General features: G+C 40.8%; 1 protein-coding gene across 1 annotated transcript in view; it reads left to right on the top strand.

Annotated features, from left to right (window-relative positions):
* csmd3b (CUB and Sushi multiple domains 3b) overlaps positions 1–18,857 on the top strand; it is a 3,002,015-nt gene that overhangs the window by 2,888,151 nt on the left and 95,007 nt on the right. The window contains exons 54-56 of the mRNA XM_070874966.1: positions 11,164–11,337; positions 14,761–14,946; positions 15,368–15,541. Coding sequence (XP_070731067.1) covers positions 11,164–11,337; positions 14,761–14,946; positions 15,368–15,541 — 534 coding nt within the window. The remainder of the gene's footprint in view (positions 1–11,163; positions 11,338–14,760; positions 14,947–15,367; positions 15,542–18,857) is intronic.

Consider the following 18,857-nt stretch of genomic DNA (forward strand, 5'->3'; position numbering starts at 1 on the left):
TTACGAATGCTCCTCGCATTGAGACACAGAGCCTTCAGGCTTGTTTTTTTTAATATTCTTTGTCCTTTTAGAATTATGTTCTAATGTGGCCCTTTTTGATTTTTGCCTTTGATTTCTCTTCCCTCCACTTTTACTTATCTCCTTTCTACCTTTTGCTCCTGTCCCCATTTTACATCCCTCTGTCTCCCTGCATAGATTACCATGCCCCTGCCATATTAGTTTAAACCCTCCCCATGTGCACACGCTGTGTGTTGGACCTAATTAAGCGCTTGACTTCTGTAATAATTAAGTGACTGTCCATAACACATGGGAGTGCTGAAGCAGCACTCGAGCCACATACAATTTGATGCTGAATGAGAGGTTGCCATTTCAGTTTTGAAAGAAAATTGGGCATCTCTGATCCTGTGCCATGCCACCTGCTTGCCTTCTTACTGCATTCCTGGTGACCCTTCCATAATACATGGAAAGTGAAAAGTGCACAATGGGCAGGCAGCAACTCTACACTGCAGCCCACTGCATTCTGAGAGACAAGCCCAGAAAGTCAGTAAATTATACAAATGAGTTGAACTTGTACTTTCTGGTGTACATCTGCCACAGGTGACTGTGGTGTGGCACTTGGGTTGCATCATTGATCCCATCTTTTGTTTTCCAAGTAGTTGCCCATGGGTAAAACTATATCAAGAGGAAGTTATTACACAAATCTGTCCCAACTATTTGGTTAAAATTCGCACTGTGCAAGCAGAGTATTATTGGCCGATCACAGTTATATAGGTCATATGCACGCACTATTACCATCACTATTTCATGTGTAGATAGCAGACTTTAACTCGATATAGAGAGAGTAGCAATGCGAAAATGTTGAAGTCAATATCAAACTTTTGAAGAGAAATACTGAGTAATTTTTTGGAGTCTTGCATTTTATGTCTGGAAGCTGATTGTTGTCACAAGAAGTTTTTGGAGCGAACTACCTCTATTTTCTGGTTGGAAATCTTTGTGCATGCACAGAAGCTATCCCGTTATAGGTTTCACGTAGGTCAGGAGTAATTGACTGCCAGTGTAAATAAAAGATAGCCATCTTTGGCTAACTAAAGAAATAAAGGATGGTATCCAATTTAAAAACAAGGGCATACAAAGTGGCCAAAACCAGTGGGAGGACAGAAGATTGGGAAGCTTTTAAAAGCCAGCAAAGAATGACTAAAAAAATGATTAAGAAAGGGAACATAGACTATGAAAGTAAACTAGCATGAAATATAAAAACAGATAGCAAGAGTTTCTATAGATATATATAAAGGAAAAGAGTGGCTAAAGTAAATGTTGGTCCCTTAGAGGATGAGCCTGGGGAATTAGTGATGGGGAATATGGAGATGGCAGAAACTCTGAACAAATATTTTGTATCAGTCTTTACATTAGAGGACACTAAAAAGATCCCAACAGTGGATAGTCAAGGGGCTATAGGGGGGGAGAAACTTAACACAATTACAATCACTGAGCAGATGCATTATAATTTTGGAAAGTGTGAGGTTATGCACTTTGGCAGAAAAAAATCGAGGAGCAAGTTATTATTTAAATGGAGAAAAATTGCAAAGTGCTGCAGTACAGCGGAACCTGGGGATCCTGGTGCATGAAACACAAAAGGTTGGTATGCAGGTACAGCAAGCGATCAGGAAGGCCAATGGAATCTTGGCCTTTATTGCAAAGAGGATGGAGTATAAAAGCAGGGAAGTCTTGCTACGGCTATACAACGTATTGGTGAGGCCACACCTGGAATACTGCGAACAGTTTTGGTTTCCATATTTAAGAAAGGATATACTTGCTTTGGAGGCAATTCAGAGAAGGTTCACTCAGTTGATTCCGGAGATGAGGGGGTTGACTTATGAGGAAAGGTTGAATAGATTGGGCCTCTACTCATTGGAATTCAGAAGAATGAGAGGTGATCTTATCGAAATGTATAAGATTATGAGGGGGCTTGACAAGGTGGATGCAGAGAGGATGTTTTCACTGATAGGGAAGACTAGAACTAGGGGGCATAATCTTAGAATAAGGGGCCGCCAATTTAAGACTGAGATGAGGAGAAATTTCTTCTCTCAGAGGGTTATAAATCTGTGGAATTCGCTGCCTCAGAGAGCTGTGGAAGCTGGGTCATTGAATATATTTAAGACAGAGATAGACAGTTTCTTAAGCAATAAGGGGTTATGGGGAGCGGGCAGGGAAGTGGACCTGAGTCCATGATCGGATCAGCCATGATCGTATTAAATGACAGAGCAAGATTGTGGGGCAGTATGGCCTACTCCTGCTCTTATTCCTATTTCCAAGTAGCAGAATGCCTTTGATATTGTTTTTTCTGAGGTTTCTGTCAAAGCTACTGCATAGCCATCCAGTATGAGGTGCAAAAACGGGACCAAAATAACTTGTCCTCAGTCTGCCCCTACAGATAAAATTGGAAGCTCAGCTTGTAGAGTATTGCATGGGTCCACACCTATTACAATATCTTGTGGTGCGTTGGAGAATGATTCCATGTTTGTATTTGACACAAAAGAGCTGGACTTTCCTCTTTCCCCATCGATGGGATTGGGGTAGGACCTCTTCTGCTGCCCCAACCCACCATGATCCTGGCTCAGTTTTCTGTGTCAATGGTGAGAATCCTGCAAGCAAGCCAGTGGCTCAGGGAGATCTAAGTGGTTCTGCATTGTGTCTGCTGCTGCATCACCAGAAGAAGCTAAATTTCATCTGGGAAATCAATGGAAAATCCACCCCATGAAGTATATGTTATATTCATCAGTTCCATATTTTGTATCTGACACTAGTAATGTCTCATCGTGAGAGTTTAAAATTGAGAGTGACCTGCAGGATCCAGTTAGCAGAAGTAGTGTTGCTGACAGTTGTTTGAGTTGTTTTCAGCACTACATTTCAAGTGTTCTGATTTACATTGCCCCAATATTCCTCACCACCTCACACCTGGAGGCTCATTACCCGAACCTGTCTTGATTTGTGAGTTCAGGTAATTTGCAAATGTTGCTCCACCCCTCCAGTAGAGTCCTATCCTTAACAAGGGCTTGTGCCCAAAACTGCAGGCAGAAGGCCTGCAGCTCTTGTAATGCCCACCAATGTAGGTTCAGCCCTAAGGACTCAGTGGGTCACCGTGAGGGAAAAAAAGGCCCTCTTTGTCTTGCTGTCAGCCTCTCTCAGGCCCGCTGATTTGAGGGGAACAGCAACAATTTCTTTTGGCAACTCTGTATCAGGCATGCTTACAACAAACATTCAGGAAAATTAGACAAGAGGACCAGGATCACCCCCTCTATCCCCATTTGCATGTCAGTTCTTAGCCTGTGCTTGTTATCGATGCAGGCTCTGCCAACCCATAGGGAAAGCTCCAAACAGAAAGCTCCAAAAGAGAGCGGAGACTTGGGCCCAGAATGTCCTGTGGAGGCAAGTTTTGTCAAAATGTTCGTCGGATTCATAGCCATTTTACCAGCTCCAAATTACACCAAAATTCCCTGCCAAACTCATTATCATATGTCGCGACATGAAAATTGACGTAAATAGCTGGGGAATGAGGAAAGTTGCATCATATTTATTATCTTTAAGGGCAAAAATTAAAATTTAAAGCCATCTAACCATCATTTATGTGCTTTAATCAAAGCATATTTAAGGAAATGCAACCTTTTCAATGTGACTCATCCTGATGCTATAAAAATACATTCAAAGAAAAATAAAAATAAAATATGGTACAAATCTCAGTGAGGTGCAATTAAAATATTGCTTGAAACAAATCACCATAAAACACCAGAAATATGACATTGATTCCTGTGCCTACAATTTTGAGCTTATATTTATGCTCATTCTGAACCAGTGTAATTGCAGAAAATTCACACTTTCCACTCTCACACTCTGGGTGGGACGGAGCTCTGTTAATGAGCAGAGGAGAGTCTGTGCAGAGGTTTTCAAGAACTGGCGTAAAAGATTGATGAATTCAGGCATAGTGTGAGTATAAACATCAGTCTCTTACGCCCACATTTTCTCCATCTTCCGCACCGTAAATCACCATTACACTGCGATTACGCATTTGTTTGGGCACAACTTTACAAGAAATCTTGGTCCCTGGTCTTCAAGATCTCTGCACCATTTTCCTCTCCATTACACCTGAGAATTGAGCATTCCCCATGCACATTGGAGAGGAATCTTAGCCTTTAATCACTACATGTTATCCTAGTAGTGATTCACAAATTTCATATGATCTAGATTCAACTAAATGATGGGGTGAAAGGGAAATATGATGTTAGTTACAGGTCACTTTGCTCCTTTCAGAGCAGAATCATTGCTGGGCTAGCTTGCTTGGTTTTTTGGTAATTTTCAGGAAATGGGCAGTGGCAGTTGATCAATAAAGAAAACACAAGAGTCAACTTACTGGTATGTGCAAATCCTATATTTATTTGTTGTGGTTACTGAAAAAGATTAGTTAACTTGGATTTTGTTTAAACAGAATAGAAATGAGATGATTCTGGAATAAGGAATAGTGCCACTGGGAGGATTTACATCACAGATAAACATGTACAAGGAATTAAGCCTTGTGAAGATTTGCACAACATTGCATTAAGTAGTTTGCAGGGATAAGAACATGCCTGTAGCTATGGATTATTCTGGTTTCAATAAGAAACAAAATTTTTTTTTTGCCCAGTCAGAAGAGGCATAAGCAAGAAAAATGGCATGAAATTGTCATATTAAGAGTAGCAATTACATTTAGAGCTATATTATTAATTAATCTATCATTGGAGCTAATCAAGTCACATAATTAGTGATCTTGAAACGCCATCTAATGCTATGTGGAGTTTTCTGTTTTCCATTGAAACAGCTTGTGGTATCTGGTGAAAAATATAACTAATCAGTGGGATATTAGTAAGATTCCCTGTATATTTGCATTTACATATAGATGTGAGCAGCAAATTTACCGTATATCTAGATTTTGATAAATAATTTATTTAAGTAAGAAAACTAAAACTATTCATGGAATTCCTTTTTGAGAATGAATGATCGATATTTCAAATGGTGGTACTGCCTTTCTACCCCACATTTACAATGCTACTCCTCAGCGCAAGGATGTCTAATCTTTTGGACCTGGCAGGTAGAACCATGTTTCTAAACCAATGAATGGTCCACATATGTTTACACAGAGATGCAAACCTCCATTCACACAAAAAGGCAGACCCCCGATACACGCTAAAAGCCATTAAAAGGGGTAAACCATTTAGGACCGAGATGAGGAGAGACTTCTTCACCCAGAGAGTGGTGAACCTGTGGAATTCTCTGCCACAGAAAGTGGTTGGGGCCAATTCACTAAATATATTCAAAATGGAGTTAGATGAAGTTCTTACTACTCGGGGGAATCAAGGGGTATGGCGAGAAAGCAGGAAGGGGGTACTGAAGTTTCATGTTCAGCCATGAACTCATTGAATGGCGGTGCAGGCTAGAAGGGCTGAATGGCCTGCTCCTGCACCTATTTTCTATGTTTCTATGTTTCTAAAAGTAAAACTACCATATAACAGTGAGATCCCCTCACTCAAAATCACCAAACTCTCATGTACACAAATAGCAAAATCCTCATTTGAATTAGAAAAACGAGAGCATCCCTTCCAAAGAAGGAAACAATGTTCTCTTCAATCTTTTCCTCCATTCCCTCCTCTTCCCTCACCCATTCTTCCTCTTTTTTCTGCACCATCATGTCCCTTCCCTGAACTTGAACTTGGAAACTCCAGCTTGTTTAAAGTTCCTCGGGCTGGAGGACTGGAAAAGGCTGCTCCATGATTGGTGCAAAAAGGCCGATCCCTGGTTGATCAAAATCCACCAATCACGTTGCAACTTTTTCCTGTGTACATTGCCTGGGGACTTTAAAGAGCTGAAATCAAAATTGACCTTGTGTAACCGTGCACTGAGAACAAAGGAACTGATAGAAGCTTTGTCGTCGGGAGGTTGTGGGCCTTATTTGGTCAGTGGGCCACTTTAGACTATGTCTTAGAGTAAAAGCAATGAAATAGAACAACCTAACCAGTGGCCTAATACCTCTGTTCTAAAGCAATTTTCAGACTCTCAATATAAATGTATTGAAGAGATAGGACAATAAAATAACTATAATAATTTAAATTTATACAGCACCTTTTACACAACAAAATGTTCCAAAGCACTTCACAGAGGGGATAATGGGCAATTGAACAGGAGGAAGAAGAGAAATGCCGGGAAGTGACTAACAATGTTATACAAACAATAATGGATAGGTAGTAATGTATTCAAAGGGTGAAAAAGGGTGTAAACTAAGAACGGAGTCAAGGACCTTTCAGCGTGAGCTGACTCCAAAATTGGATGAGTGCCTTAAATTCACTGAGGTATCTATTAGTGTCAATACTGCTCAAGGTATATAGAATCTGTAAAGAAAAAGAGACAGGTTAACATTTATTTATAGAACCTTCATCAAAACATGTATCTCATTCCAGATTCCCAACATTTGTAGTTGTTTTCTTTTAATCTGACGCTGCTTTTTAAATTGATTTTAGCGCACTTCAATGCAGAGGTCCATTTCTTTGATGTGAAGGCTTACCTATATAATTTCAAGCTAAAATAATGCTGTCTGATTTGGATAAAGGATATTGCTAATTTTATGACACAGGATCCATCAAGAAACATGTTGCATTATAGGGCCTGTGTTTTTTTTAAACAATGGATTATGCAGCAGGTACAGATCAGAGAGCAATGATTTACAAGAAATGTATTACTGAGTAATGTGGCTGCATAATTCATGAGCATTATGAGCATTGTAGGTGCCAGTGAGTTACATAATCAGCAACACATTATTTATTTTTTGACACTATCCGTCTTCGATGTGCATTTTGCTTATTCAGAGTAAATCTATATAACTGCTGGTCTTTAAAGTGATTTAAAACAATGGGGCAGATTTTGTGGTTGGCAGCGTACCTACGGAATGCGCCGCCGGCATCCAAACAGAATATCTGATGAGGACCCTCCTTCGCAAACTTGCTCTCTGACACTGTGTATTCAAGGGCAGCATAATGGCCCATGGATCCCAGGGGTGCGGCATGTGCAGAAGTATACCTGGGATCACGTGGGCCTGGTACTCCAATCAGTGGAAGTGCAGAGTCTCCTCTTGACAGATGTGGGAACCAGCATCAGGCTTTTACAGTTAATTGTTCAATAAGATATGATAACTGGTGCACAGGGGAATAAAGTTACAGAATAAGGTGACAGAGGAGAAAGGAGGGTGCAGACTGACACCTGACCCTCTGAATCCACTCACTGAACAGGCACGGTCAATGACAACAGCACCGTATGGCGACTTTAAAAGCTTTAATGTATAAATATATAGTTAGGTTTAATATTTTGCTCATTATTTGGGATTTAGTATCGTTTGAATTCAGATTGTCCCAGACAAAAAAACTGGCGAAATGACAGTAACAAGCTTCAATAAAATGTGCAGACAAAACAAACAAACAATTTCACTTTTATCTGAGCTAAATACATGCCGAATCAAGCTTTGGATCTTTTGAGGTATCCTCTTACACTAATACAAACAGGTCCTGCACCTGTTTGCATCAACCTGAAAATTTTTTGTATGTAACAAAAATTTGGACATGGACTGGTTGGGCCGAATGGCCTGGTTTTGTGCTGTATAGCCTATGTAACTGCAGGGCAGTTGTTGGGCAATTAGCCCAACTCTGCTGCAGCAATTGGGATTTCTAAGGCGGAAAGGATTATCTGTCGTAGTTTGACAACAACAATAACTTGTATTTATAGAGTGCCTTCAAAGTAGTGAAACATCCCAAGGTGCTTCACAGGATTATTATGAGATATAAAATTTGAAACTGAGCTGCATAAGTAGAAATTAGCACAGGTGACCAAAAGCTTGTTCAAAGAGGTATGTTTTAAGGAACGTCTTAAAGGAGGAAAGAGAGGCGGAGAGGTATAGGCAGGGAGTTCCAGAGCTTGGGGCCTAGGCAACAGAAGCATGGCCACCAATGGTTGAGTGATTATAATCAGGGATGCTCAAGAGGACAGAATTAGAGGACATGTCGGGGGTTGTGGGACTGAGGGAGATTACAAAGATAGAGAGGGGCAAGGCCATGGAGGGATTTGAAAACAAGGATGAGAATTTTGAAATTGAGGCGTTGCTTCATCACGAACCAATGTAGGTCAGCCAGCATAGGGATGTTGGGTGAGTGAGACTTGGTGCGAGTTCGGACACGGGCAGCTGAGTCAAGTGCATGCTCAAATCCCGAACTTGCGATGCATTTCAAAGGCGATATGATGGCGTACTCTGAGAGTATGCCATCATACCCACCGCAAATTCTGGCCAAATGCTTTCATATGCAAATTGGGGGTAACTTTCAACATTGACGGAGGCAGAAAACATCCTTTCCAGCATGTTCCTCACTTAACTGATGGCACTGTTGTTTTTTAAGATTAATTTATTAACCTTGTATCACTTCAAATGATATCAATGCAAACAAAAAAAGTTCTGATGGTTGCTCCTGAGAAGCCTGTCTAAATAAGTAAGAATCAGCAAGAAGGAAGTGCAAAGCAGCTGTCCGGTAGACTAAAGAATTTTCTGATATATAGGTATTCTGCATCTTTTCAAATCTTTATCTGCTCGAGCATAACTCTAAGAGATATTTATGGCCCTGAAATTCGTCAACTGCTGCTCCCGCCCATTTCTCGGCGTTGCCCGGATGGTCTTTGCTTTTTTACTGCCCGCTACCGCTGGGGCCGATTGGGCGGGAGATTCATCCCGGTTTTCTCGGTGAGAGTGGGAGCGGCAGGCAGCGGGAGGCAGTGGGCGGTAGTGGGAGTCGGTGCTAGGTGCAGGACTCTTGACTTGGGAAAGATTGGAGGCTGTGTACTGCGTATGCGTGAGATTTGTGGATTTTTTTTACTCGTGGTTTTTTTCCATGCTGAATTCACTTTCCCCACGATTGGGGCTGACTGGTCAGCCTCGCATGCGCAGAAAACCTTGGGAGTGACTTCCACCTTGATAAGAATTCATTTGAAGGATCTGTATTTATATAATGCCTTGCACATCCTCAAGACAGCCCAAAGAGCTTCTCATCTGATGTATTAATTTGAAGTGCTGCAGATGGTCATGAGATGATAGCTTCCCCCAACTATGGACTCAATTTGAACTAAATCAAACCAGCCATACAGTACCCTGTTAATGGTGTTGGTCTCACACACCAACTCCTTTGTTACTTTAAAACATTAGAATTTGATTGTCAGAAAGTGAATTGTAGTGGCCGCTTGCCTTATTGCAATCAATTAAAAAAAAAATGGCATTTCACATCACAGCAGGACTGGATGCAACTCTGCCAATGCTATAGTGCCGGGCCTTTTCACCCCACTACTGCAGTGGAATATAAAAGATAAGTGAATGTGCTACTTAAATTATTGGTGGACGTAAATTCAGTCAATGCTGCTTTCCCCTTACAATTCACAAATCATTATGCAGATAATTCAATACATAGCGCACAGCCAGGAAAAACAGTCAAGTTTGTTCACATGGAATAGATTTGTTCTAAGGCAGTGTATGGAAAGTTATTGGAGAATGTACAAAAACAAATGGTGAGCTACTCAAAGGGTGCTCTTGATTTCTTCACAAGTGGCAAAGCAGCTGTAAACATCATGGGCCTGAATTTGATCAAAGCCAAGTTCCGCCCATTTACCGTCGATGGTACTTTGGGCGAAAGTTTGGTGAAAAAATAGAAAAAAGTCCGCCCGGCCGGAAAAATGGGCGTTGCACGTGGATTCTCGGCAGTCTTGGTCAAATTAAGTCCGAGACTAGACTCGGCTTAGCGGCGGAGCAAAACACAAAAAATATTTTTTCAAAAAATAAAACATCAGAAAACATTCAGAGGACCCTTTCTCACTGAATCGCTGCAAAAGAACTAGAAAAAAAATGTTCACTTACTTTTTTTTGCAGGGTTTCATACCTACTGTCCATAGAAAGGCTAGTCCGACTGGGTGTCTTTTTTTTCCATGAAGTACGGAGCACCGCTCCCACCAAACTCGGGCAGAAGCATTTTTCCCAGCGTTCATCAGGACCTTACGCCGGCGGTCCACTCCGCAGCGGTATTTTGAAACCACCAGCGTAAGGCCCTGATGAAACTCCCAATGAATGGAAGACCGCCCAAAACAAGGAAATACCACCAAAAAATCCGGCGGTACCCGGCGGTAGGGTCATCAATTTCGGGCCCCATACATTTGTAAATAGATATTATAAACATGATTAAGTGAATCTTTCCCATGAGAGAAATTCAATAAGAGTTGCATGCACGCCAGTATGAAATCACGAGATGAAGACCATCATATTTTAAAGGGAGAAATACTATAAGGAACATTGACTGCAATAAATCAAGATCAGCTAAGATCGAGGTAAGACCACCTTTCTCAGAACAGTCTTTCTGGTAGGCGGTATGTGGATCTTAGCCGATCTTAGTGATTAAACTGGCATTTTGGGGGAGTTTCCCATAGGCCGGCAGTATGGACTCCCAGCGGCGGTACTTCTCTGATGAATTTACTGCCAGGCGGTAGATCGGTGGTAGGTGATTTTCTTTTTACCAAACTGGGATTTTTGGGCAGTAGTGGGTAGTAGTGTGATGAATTGTGACCCCATGGAAAAAAAGCTACACTTAAGATGTACCTCTGCTATTCCTGCAGATCTAATCAGTGTGCTCCTCTTGCTCATCCTGGTTCTATTGCATCCTTTTCCACCAGTGACCTCTCCCAACTGCTAGTTTTCCTCTAGACCTTTTTAGATACAATGCCCTTTCCGTGCTGTTTCTTTTCAAACCTTTTGTCAGTTTTGAGAACATTAACTCAGTGAAAGATCTGAAAAGAAACAGAATGTAAGAATAGCCATAAATATGCTATTCCTAAACAGCTGATCAGTGCCCTTCTCAGTTCAAAGTCACCTTGATCATCTGCTCAGGATAAAGAGTTTGTCCTTCATTATGGTAGATGATCAAGGTTCCAGGTATCTGGGTTATGATTAATGGTAATAGTGAATTTTTAAAAACTATTCCTGATCCCTGCTGTGCACATTTGTAAGCAGTTCTAAAATTCTGTTGGTATTTTAAGGATTTCAGATTGTTGGTCATATGTTTCTCCTAGCAATCAGCTGTGGTCATCCTGGAAATCCAGTTCATGGGAAAACCTCTGGAAGTGGTTTCAATCTCAACGATGTTGTGACATTTTCTTGTAACACTGGATACATGATAGATGGAACAGCCAGGGCCCAATGTCAGGCAAACAGACAATGGAGCCGAACTATACCAACATGTAAAGGTAAGTTTACAAAATCATTGACGTTAGTGCCTTATATTGCAATAACTTGCAAAGCAAAAAGAAACTAAATGCATAGTTAGTAAAAAAGCAAAGATGGTATTGGTATTGATTTGATTGTGGTATTAAGTTTTTTTTATATTACTGAATTCCAATTTAGCATACAGTGTACTGTATCTACAAGCCTGCAGCAAGAAATGCTAATATTTCCACATAGGTGAGGATCTGTGTTGCCTGTTTCCTTAAGCGGCCTACGTTTGTCACCTGTTTAAATGAAAGATCATGTGCTGTTCTGATGAATGTATTGCATTATGAAATATTCACCTGAAACTTCCAGGGGCTAGAGTGATTTTTCCCAAACGCTTGTCATAACCTCAGCAGAAGTTGGGTGGAAACCCTGGAGAAATGGCACAAATGGACGTTTCACCGGGGGTTTGTGCCGATATTTCGCCAGAATACAAGGAACATCCAAGGAAATTCTATCCTGTTGTGTCTCTTGAATTGATCACATGATGTGCAGTCTCTTTTTGTGTGATATGTGCATGCATCTATTTTAAAGACACACAAATATAAAATTGGATCAAGTGTTTTAATTTAAATATATCTGATACTTCGTCTAATTGTTTTGACACTAAGTTGAAATTCTTTCATTGCAGTTTATCTTGTCTCAGACTTATTAAACAAATGAATTGGGGAAACAAGTATTTTAAGGGAGTAGAGTTAAATGAAACATGCACATCAAGAGGGGAATATTAATCCACAAAAACGGGTGGGTTGGGATCGGGCGGGAAGTTAAAGTGTTAAAAATCTGAATCCCGATCGGAACTCACCTCCAACACACCCATGTCCGGTTTTGACGGGGGCAGACATCCAACCCGCTTTCAGGTGGCAGGTCATCCATTTAAATATTATAATGCGGCTGGTGTACCTCAGATTTAACCCCATTTTAAATTTAACAGTGGCTGGTCGGGTTTTGCAGGTCTCATGAAACCTGCCAGCTAATGGAAGGTGAGGACTGCTGGATCCTGGAGGTAAATGCCTTTACACTTACCTCCTGGATCCACCATCCCTGCTTCACCCAACCTCCTTGATTGGAGACCCCCCCCACCCCCCCACAAGGCCTCCAATCCCAGCCCCACAGACTTCCGATTCCCCCCCGCCATCCCCCCAGGCCTCCGATCGACTACCCGGCTCACCTCCCCATGCTCTTCCAAAGCCCGATGTCATCAGCTTCCCCCTCCCCGATGCTCCTCCATCCCCAACGTGCTCTTGGCCCCCTGATCATGGTCCACCAATGAGCTTCAGACCTCACAATCATGCTCTACCGGCCCCCCGATCTGCTCCCAGCCCCCACATCATGCTCCACCTGCCCAGCTATGAGTTCACAGCACCCTGATCATGCTCCTTCACCAGGCTCCTCCCCCCCGATTTGCTCCCAGCCTCCACGTCATGCTCTTCCTGTCCCCCGATGAGCTCCTAGCCTCCAATGTGCTCCTGGCCCCCTAATGTGCTCCCGCTCCCCCCCACCCCCCCCCACACCATGCACCTCCACACAACTCCCCCGCCCCCTATGCTTCTCCGGCTTCCCTTGACTCCCCACCTGGCCTCCTCCTCCTGTGCTCCTCCAGCCCTGCTCCTGGCCCTACGATGAGTTCCAGGACACCTTCCCCTCGTGCTCCTCCCGGCCTCCCGCACCCCCCATGCCCCCACCCAATATTATCACGGCAAAGCCCAAGTTTTTGTCAGTTTCACTGATTGCTGGCTATGGGGGAGGGGCCACAACGCAGCCTGTGTCGGAGCAATGAATGGCTGACCGCAACTTCAGGATTTCTGCGTTTAGATGCATATGCGCTAAATCCTGAAGTGTGGTCAGTTTGAAAGAGGTAATAAAACGAATGCTGTTAGTTCGTCGTTATTACCCACCATCAATATGAAGTAGCTCAATATTGGCACAGAAAGAATTCATACACTCTCTCTGAAGTCTAACCTTTACTTTTACAATTCCAAAGAAAATGTAAATGCATATTACAACTGAATTGCTTACAAAAAACTAACAGCTCCTGTCACTGGTGGTTTGAAAATATAACCTTACAATGGTGAATAAATGTGATATATAGGTTATCCATCAAACCAATGTTGTCGAAATAAATTCATGTTAAAAAAACAGATACAATTAGCAGCATTTCATGTTGCAAATTTGCATGCCATGGGTGTATCAAAGACTGTTCCTGATAATTTCATGCTTTTTGCATTAAAAATATACTGAATTAGCAAATTATTTGAATGAAGTATTTTAACTAACACTGCACAGTGGGAATTTAATGCTAAAAGGTGGGAACAGATCATTTGAATTAAGCAATTTTGAATTAAGAGGAGCCAATTATTAAGAAACATCTAGCTTTGTAAGAGTTATTTTCTCTCAGATTGTATTAAATATATAAATGGTGGAACAATGCTGTGGCCACATGTAGAGTATCCTGGAAGTTAATGATTGAAATTTCGACCAGAGTTGTAAAACCTGTGGTGTTCAGTGGTGACATTACTTTTCAATTTTTTAATGGGTACCTCAGTAGCAGGATTTGTTTTCATACGGCCTTTATTAGTTTGACCTTTATTTGATATCTGATAAAGGGAAGGGAGGTATAAGGAAATGTTTCATTTTCAAGGTACTCCTCATTGGAAAAAGAAGAAGTATTTCATTTTTTAATCATTATTTAAATGTTTTTGCTATTGTCACCAGCTTTTCAGATTCTCTTTCCTCTAGTCTGGATCTAATAATGCCACTGATTGAGGTAAGAGCCACCTCCATCTCAGAGTGGCTCCATTTATTTTGGTGGGGTTATAACTTCAAACTTGCTTGAATTAATCTGCGACAGTCGAACCCTGGGCAAAAATGCTGTTGACCAGGTACTGCTCTGATCAGACGGGTGAAATGTTATTTCTGGAGTCAAGTAACTGTAGATTTTCTGCAGTGTCAGCCCCCACTGAAATGAACAGAAATATTCAAGGATACAAGTCTCCCCCTCCCCCATCAGTGGCCAATTGACAGGTGTCCCTGAGTCTATAAGGTGCTATAATAGCAGCAAAAGATATATTGCATTGCTTGGCTTCACTTCAAATTGAAACAATGTCTGCAGTCGTAAAACCCTGAATATAATCTTCCCTTTGTCATTCAATAATGAAATGTTAGTTGATGGTGGCCGTTTTCTTAATACAGTTCTGAAAACAAAATTTCAGAAATACGCAACGACTGTCTGTCCCATCTGTGACAGAGATTGTAATTCCCGTATTGGACTGTTCAGTCACCTAAGAACTCACTTTTAGAGTGGAAGCAAGTCTTCCTCGATTTCGAGGGATTGCTTATGATGATGATGAAAGCCATGTCTAACTAGCCTCACTTTAAATCTGATTGGTTTTATTGATTAGTGGTGAACTGCTCTGATCCTGGAATTCCTGCAAATTCGATCCGGGAAAGTAAGATAGAATATGGAAACTTCACCTTTGGCTCGATGGTATTCTATGACTGCAACCCTGGAAATTTTTTGTTTGGATCTTCGGTGCTTACTTGCCAGCACAACGGGTACTGGGATAAGCCCCTGCCTGAATGTACATGTATGTATGTTTTATTTGTATGTATATCTTATTTAATGTGATAAAATTAAATAAATAACAAACACACTTTGTGTTAAATCACTCTATCTTTCCAATGATTGTATTTAGATGATGGAAGCCTGGATATGACTGTTGGCAACATTAGCTTATAAACACTTAATGCATTCATATAACATTTCTTTGTCAGCTGTTTTAATGGGAATGTTAAACTGGATGATCCCTTTGTTAAGTTAGCTGGCAGAGGAATATCATACAAATGAGTTAAGCATTCATAAGCTATTATCACAGGCAATAATTTCTAGGCTGAAATCTTTTATGTTTCAGCAAATAACCTGTCTTATGACTGCAAGCATAGACTTTGTATTTTTGGCAAAGTAAACCAGGGGAATTTATGTCTTGTTTTGTTATCTCTTTCAAATAGTGGTTGACTGTGGCCATCCTGGTATTCCTCCAAATGCAATTTTGTCTGGTGATAAATACACATTTGGGGCAACTATTTACTACACCTGTGTTGGCAAAAGGCTGCTTATTGGCCCATCAATGCGTACCTGCCAGATGAATGGATATTGGAGTGGCTCCATGCCTCACTGTTCCGGTATGACTAATATATGTACTATCTATAATCTGAGATACTACCAACACTGAACTTCAATCAGCATTGAATGCTTTCAACCTCAGTTTACTCAATACAGTGGGCATGCCATGCTTTTGATTGCCACCATTCATTCTGGAGCATGCAGAGGGTGTTATTGCGTTCGATGACTGGGCTGTAGTTACTGTCAGAGAAACTACAAATCACAATATACAATGATATATCTAACTCCATTTCATTGTATCATCACAACATGGGATGCTAGTAAAATATAAATCATCTTGCATAATTAGCAACATGGACATTTCATGTACATTTTTCAGTCAAACATTCTGAAATTCATGTAATGTTGAAAGGTCATTGCAGATAAATACCTATTGCCTGATAAAAATGAAAGTAGAGGATTGTAATTAATTCAAGCCATCCCTTTTACCACTACTGGGTGATGTTTTGACAGAGCTAATTTCCAAGAGTTTTTAGCATTACAGATCCATTTATCACCTTAATGTTGCTGCAATTGTCAATTTCTGATGGCTTTACAATATGCAATTTTGTTCAGCCTGGAATTGTGCTAGTTTTTTCATGACTTATTGGGGAAATATAATTGCAGTTGTATCATATCGTTGAAGGGATTTCATCAGAAAAAAATCAGTTGCATGGCCTTCCCCTTATGCTATTTTCAGATTTTGTTTTACTTTGATCTCTGAAGCAGTCACAAGGGAGACAGGTTGGCAGCTAAAGCAATGATGAAGAAGCGATCAGGAATTGTAAAATGTTTACATCTGCAGCCACAAACGTTAAAGATGGAATTACGTACCCCTTATAATGAAATTCATATATTAATTATTGAAGTGTGTGGAGGAATATGTAAAATATGCACAGAATACAGGTACAATGCATTTTTCAGTATTTGAATCTCTGATTTTCATTTTTCTCTGTGTCTCTGTTGGACTGTCTTTTATCTTGTGCGCTAAAAAACAAGGCAGTAGAATTTCCGTGGCGGTTCTGCCAATTTCCTGCCTAGCTTTAGTGGAAGCTCATCAGATATCTTGGTGAAATGGCACAGGGACATTTTAGATCATTTGTGCAGTGTTTCCGCCGATCTCCCGCCAAAGTTGCAATGGGAGATCGGAAGAACAGCCATGGAAATTCTACGGGCGGGAAAATGGAGTTGAGGACGATGATCAGCCATGATCTTATTGAATGGTGGAGCAGGCTCAAGGGGCCATAGATTTTTTTGTGCTCGAGTCCCTGGAATGGAACTTGAACCCACAACACTCTGACTCAGAGGCGAGAGTGCTACCCACTGAGCCACAGCTGACACATCTAGTATCCAGATTGCTGCGTACTCAAGGAATTTCGATTTGATTTGTGCTCTTTTCCTTTGCTTTTGGAACCCAGTACTTTATTTGCTTTTCTTTTAAACATGTGCTGACAATTTTATAGATTTATTCACTATAGCTGCTAGATCTCTTTCTTGCAGTGCAGTGCTCCTAATCAGGTTGTTACACACCTGTTCCATTTAATACATACTTATCAGCATTGCATTGCATCTGGAATCTATTGATCCAGATATCTAAAAGATGAATTCTTAGAAATCTGTTGCATTCTTCCGCATTTCCCTGCCTCTTATCTTTTCAACACCAATATTTCTTTCTTGCTCCTCTGTTACGGATGTTGTTCCATAGACACTAGCCGATCATTAATACCTTACCAGAGTAAATGTGAGCCCAGTCAGTGAATGTTAGCAAGCTGGTCCATCACAGGGGAATCTCAATTGAGCTTGATCTAGTCTTCACCTGCTATTCACATGCATATAGATATCTGGATTGTAAACCTTAACATATTTTACCCTGAGTTGTAGCTTTCTATTTCCATCTTGATTAAGGTCAACATCTACTGGTGATCAAAGCTGGAAGCAGGCAGGGAAGTGGAGTTGAGGCCAAGATCAGATCAGCCATGATCTTATTAAATGGCGGAGCAGGCTCGAAGGGCCAAATGGCCGACTCCTGCTTTGTGTTGCTCAGTTTGTGTTGCTCAGCTATTTTTTTGAAGGAATTTAGAAATATAGGAGCAGGAGTAGGCCATTCAGCCCATCAAGCCTGCTCTGCCATTTAATTAGATCATGGCTGATCTGTAACCTGCTTAGCTCCATATCTATGATACCTTTACCTAACAAAAATCTATCGATCACAGACATGAAGCTCTAATTGTATAGGAGTATGAAATTATTGGTCCATTTATAGCAAACTATTCTTTTCCATTTTTGAACCTTTTAACCGAGCTATTAATTGCCAATGTAGAATCTTGAAAAACTGTTTCTGAAATTCTAAGCTTATATTTATTTTTATATATAAAATCAACTGTATTCCATCATGTTAGTAATGTCTTCAAAAAATTCCAACAGGTTAGTTCAACATAACTTCTGTAGTTCCCCCAATGGCTTGGGTAGTTAAGGCAGTAAGTAGTTGAGCCAATAGACTAGGGAGGTTCTAAATGTGATCCCCAGTCTGCGCTGAGTCCACTGATCTCAGCTATAGGGGCGTGACTATTGGCCTCAGCACCTCTGGGATAGGGACTATCCTTTAAAAATTTACAGTTGTCCAAATGGTCACTCACTAGATCTCCAAAAATTGTTTCAAAGATTTTCCCTGAAATAGATGTTAAGGTTACTAGTCTGAACTTTCCCAGATAGACTGACCTTTCAGTAAATAATAAAGTTTAAGTTAGCTGTTTTCTTATCTTCATGAATCTCTCCTGAATTTAGCAAACTAACAAAAATGTCACTTATAGCTCTACTGATTACTGGCCCCATCTCCAACTCCTTTAAGATTTGAGGGTGCAAGTTGTTTTCGACCAGATACTTTTTATGTTTTAAGAACATTTATTCTTTGCTGTTTATTTACTGTCCAGCTGTTCGCCTTTTACCCTCTTAGTCCTGGCAACCAGAGGATATATTTCACTGCCCTTGCTATTGGTTAACAACTACATTAAAAAAAATAGACAGATGATGTTAGTATGAGCATGTTAAGTATTCATAAAGGAAGAGTGCCAGTCAGAAATTCTATCTCAATATCTGATTTAGGCCATTTTTCTTCTGGATGATATTTGAAGTTATTTTATAAAGTGGAACTCCCCCTAATGTTACATAACAGGCTGCTGTACTCTTCAATTCCCCCTGCCGCTCCACAAATTTCTGAGTACCAGTAATCCTCTTCATCAACAATAAACTATCAAGTGACCTTAGAAACTCTTTAACACTGACATCGACACTCGTGCGTTTAGAACACCTAGCTGAAGTAATGGAGAGCATGGAAAT

Source organism: Pristiophorus japonicus, chromosome 1, assembly GCF_044704955.1.
Source record: "Pristiophorus japonicus isolate sPriJap1 chromosome 1, sPriJap1.hap1, whole genome shotgun sequence".
In the NCBI taxonomy this organism is placed as follows: Eukaryota; Metazoa; Chordata; class Chondrichthyes; family Pristiophoridae; genus Pristiophorus; species Pristiophorus japonicus.